General features: G+C 43.0%; 1 protein-coding gene across 2 annotated transcripts; it reads right to left on the bottom strand.

The window, feature by feature from the left end:
- Nucleotides 1-244: 244 nt before the first annotated feature.
- LOC147631256 (mannose-6-phosphate isomerase 1-like) lies at nt 245-3018 on the bottom strand. 2 transcript variants are annotated; one of them, XM_086809070.1, is made up of 5 exons: nt 2064-3018; nt 1688-1855; nt 1291-1506; nt 926-1192; nt 245-704 (listed from the first exon to the last, which is right to left on the bottom strand). In XM_086809070.1, the coding sequence occupies exons 1-5, from the start codon at nt 2601-2603 to the stop codon at nt 321-323; spliced, it is 1575 nt and encodes a 524-aa protein (XP_086665196.1). In that variant the 5' UTR covers nt 2604-3018; the 3' UTR covers nt 245-320. The 2 variants fall into 2 exon arrangements, with proteins under 2 accessions (XP_086665196.1, XP_086665195.1); XM_086809069.1 differs by having other exon boundaries at nt 245-710.
- Nucleotides 3019-3603: the final 585 nt, after the last annotated feature.

Consider the following 3603-nt stretch of genomic DNA (forward strand, 5'->3'; position numbering starts at 1 on the left):
AATGAACTTGGGGATTGCAACCATTGAATACTGGAAAAAAACTTGTGGGGTGTGGTACCGGTCATTTAATCTATGTTAAATCTCCACTAGAATACCCCCTCTTGTCTGATTCAAACAATGCCCATTTGTAGCTATACAATTTCTCATTTGCGAAAGTAGGTACATCAATGCTTGACTGAGAAGGCAACATCTGAATTTCACACCAGTAAGTAGAGAGGAGAGCAGAATAAGGTAACTGATAATGTATGAAGTTGTCTCACCATATATGGGGAAGCTGCATTTTATTTATAGAAAGTATTTTTCCTTGGTAATAATATTCTTTATAAAGTGCCATTGCATGCCCCAAGGTATTGATTGTTTACAGCCCCATTGACATGCCCTAAGAGCACTCTTGAGTTTACTCCAGCTCTGTAAAATTGGAGATCTGTGTTTGCCTTTGGATTTGCAGTCAACTCAAAATGAGTTCCGGCTGGTACAAACAAGACGTCTCCACTTTGTAATGCAGTGTTACATTGACTTTTTTGATGGAGTTCTGACATGTAACCAGTGCCTTGAAGAACTATCACAATAGATGGCCCGGGAATGGCCAGAAATTCTGCAGTGTGCCCAATTGGTACAATGCAACTATCCATTTCAAATTCATCGAATGGTGGTAGGTAGCGCTTGGTGTACTTATCCATGCGAACTCCTGAAAGAATCTCTGGCTGTTCCTGCACACAAAGAGAGGTTATAATGTGCGGGTGCATTGGTGCTTTCTAAGAATAGGTCAAAGGTCTGGACCAGGGAGATCCCCTGCCCATGAGGGACGGGCAGTAAGATCTCCAGGCTATGTCTGTAAAGCCCCTCATATATGTTAACATGGCAAAGAGTATCAAAATAGAGGAAGCAGTGATGAGGTATGCTTGCTTGTTGATGCAAGGGTTACCTGCTTGTATGTTAGCATGGCACATAGTGTATTTGTGTCGATATATTTGGGTGTGAGCCCGGCTCTGACCACATTATCAGATGTGGCCATGCATTCAAGGCACTCCCCGGAGAGATAAGCATGAGGCTCATTGGCATCAAGATAGAGTGCCTGTCCTGGATCCAGATGGATATAATTGAAGAAAAACGCAGATAAAACTCCCACATCACCCGGATATTGCTTGGCGAGTCTCATGACAAGCAGTTCTTTTGAAGTCAAAGAGCGTTCCTGGCCATTGTTTTCAATGAAAAATCTCAGAAAAGCTCCATGCCTCGTATCAAGGGATACTTTCAAAGGGACTAAAATAAGTGCAATTAGATCCTAACCTGTCCTCCTTTTTCAAGCCTTGAGAGGAGTTGAGTAAGTGCATGTGCGATCACATCTTTACTTGCAGTCATGATGGTGGTAAAGGCTGCCTTCAATGTCGATTTGGCCAGTTCCGCACTCGACTCAATGATAGGGAGATTCATCAAAGTGCCTGATAAGGACTCTCCGAGTACATGCTGTAGCTCCGGTACCGTCTCTATTGTATGCTGGAGTTCCTGTGTGTGCAGAAGAAAAGGAGTGTTCTCACATAAGCCATGCATTTCAAGGATAGAGCTAGGGTGTTCTCACATAAGTTATTCATTCAAGGATAGAGCTAGAGTGTTCTCACATAAGCTATGTACTCAATTATATCGTAATCGACATCAAATAATCAGGCAGAAAGCTCTGGATACATACTTGAGGGCTTACAAAGCCACATAATGCCTCAAAGTTTGTGATAGCAAAAGCCATCTCTGGTTTGTGATTGGCATCCTTGTAAAGGTTGGGTTGAACTTGATGCAACTGCTTTGCTAGGAGCTTGTCTGGATGGGCTTGGATCGACAAAGCCTTCCCAACCGAGAGAACCTAAAAACAAAAGAATTGCCCACTGAGAACTGAAGGGATTGTCCATTCAAAACAATGAAATAGTTACAGAGAGCATGCAGGTTGTTACCTTCTAAGGTATGGCTAGGGATGGCCCAATATAAACTGAGATCATAAAAGCATAGATTTATCTTCCTGTTCCCACTAAAAGCTATGATTCAAAGAAATGAATTGTGCGAAATTCTCTTACCTTGAAGAGGAATGGCAGACTGGCGCCCCATCGCTGTAGGACCTTTTCACCCAACAATTTTGGGTTTCTTGAAAGCCAGTCTTTGAGAAGCATCATAGATTCTGTTTTGCCTCCATCATCACCATGATTAGCATCATCAACATCACCATTAACCTCATGGTTGGCATCACCAACATCACCATTAACCTTATGATTGGCGTCATCAACAGTAAGATTGGCATCATCAACATCATCGACACCATGATTAGCATCCTTAACCTCTTGAAAAGAATAATTTACATTATGAATGGCATCATCAACAACATCGTTGACACCATGATTAGCATCATCAACACCATCATGGGCATGATCTAGGACCACAAAGGAGGGACCTGAGTCATGGGTGCCCATCCAGAGCTCTGCATAAGGCTTGTCTTGCTCAAGGGGGGCCTTGGATTGGAGGGCATAGAGCCTGCCGACTGCACTCTGCTGGCCTATGCGGCCCCATGCATAGTTCTGAACACTGCATTGCAACCTTACCACCCTTCTCTCCCGCCTCATGTTGGGTAATGTCTGCAAAAACCCAATAACCCACTAGCAGAAGCAAGGCCAAGGCCACTAGTTGCAAAGCAACACAGCTAGAAAACCATCACAGTGATGCAAATCACTTCATACCATGACTCTATTGGCCTGCACCATGGCTGATTGAGGCAAGAAGGAGCCCAAATTCAGAAAAATCTAAAAAGTGTAACCCTAAACCCAAATCACGTTGAACGTGTGTGTGTGTGTGTGTGAGAGAGAGAGAGAGAGTGTTCCAAGTAAATGGGTAGTGCACAGTCAAGAAGGAGAAGGTGATTGAAAGTTGGAACGCTTTGCAGACAGTTTTCCGCCCTCTTTTTGGGCAAACGGACAAAGGGCGCTTCTGTTGTGTGTTGATGAAAAGCAAACGTTGTCTGGACGTGCAGCCGTGCGCCAATTTGCAGATGTTGCTTTTTCAACACATTAAAGTTTAAGTTGCATCATATGTCTTAGTGTTGTGCTGATTTTAGTATCCAAGTAAATTGAGAGAGAGAGAGAGCATGTGTGCGCCTAGCAGCCAATGTGTGGATACTTGGATTGAGAGAGAGAGAGAGAGAGAGAGACCAAGTGTGCTTGAGAGAGAGAGAGAGAGAGAGAGAGAGAGAGAAAGCATGTGTGCGTCTAACAGCCTGTGTATATATCATATGAGAGAGAGAGAGAGGGAGAGACCAAGTGTGCTTACTTGAGAGAGAGAGAGAGCGCAAGTGTGCTTGCTTGTGCCTATTTGTGGGTATATGTGTGTGTTTTGACACTTGAGCACACATAACATGTGTGCTTTAGCCAAATATAAGAAAAAGCTAATTGGAATAATGGGTCTTCTCCTTAGTTTTCATTTGTAACTTACTCTATCTATCTAAAGTATTAATATTTTAATTGCTCGATTTCCTCGCATGAAGCTTGTGATTTAAAAACAGAGTGAGGAACAAGCTTCATAGAAAGAAATCAAGAAGTAGATTTAAGCTTCAAATTCCACACACATCTA

The sequence above is a fragment of the Cibotium barometz genome, chromosome 15, assembly GCF_041138505.1.
Source record: "Cibotium barometz isolate CiBa-2024 chromosome 15, ASM4113850v1, whole genome shotgun sequence".
In the NCBI taxonomy this organism is placed as follows: Eukaryota; Viridiplantae; Streptophyta; class Polypodiopsida; order Cyatheales; family Cibotiaceae; genus Cibotium; species Cibotium barometz.

What these genes read in the sequence shown, in the direction of transcription:
- LOC147631256 (XM_086809069.1), bottom strand. Translation starts at nt 2,603, where the DNA reads ATGAGGCGGGAGAGAAGGGTGGTAAGGTTGCAATGCAGTGTTCAGAAC. An exon ending in GTGGCTTTGTAAGCCCTCAA is followed by an intron (nt 1,507 to 1,687) that starts GTATGTATCCAG and finishes CTGCACACACAG; the next exon opens with GAACTCCAGCATACAATAGA. An exon ending in CCATGCTAACATACAAGCAG is followed by an intron (nt 711 to 925) that starts GTAACCCTTGCA and finishes CTTTGTGTGCAG; the next exon opens with GAACAGCCAGAGATTCTTTC.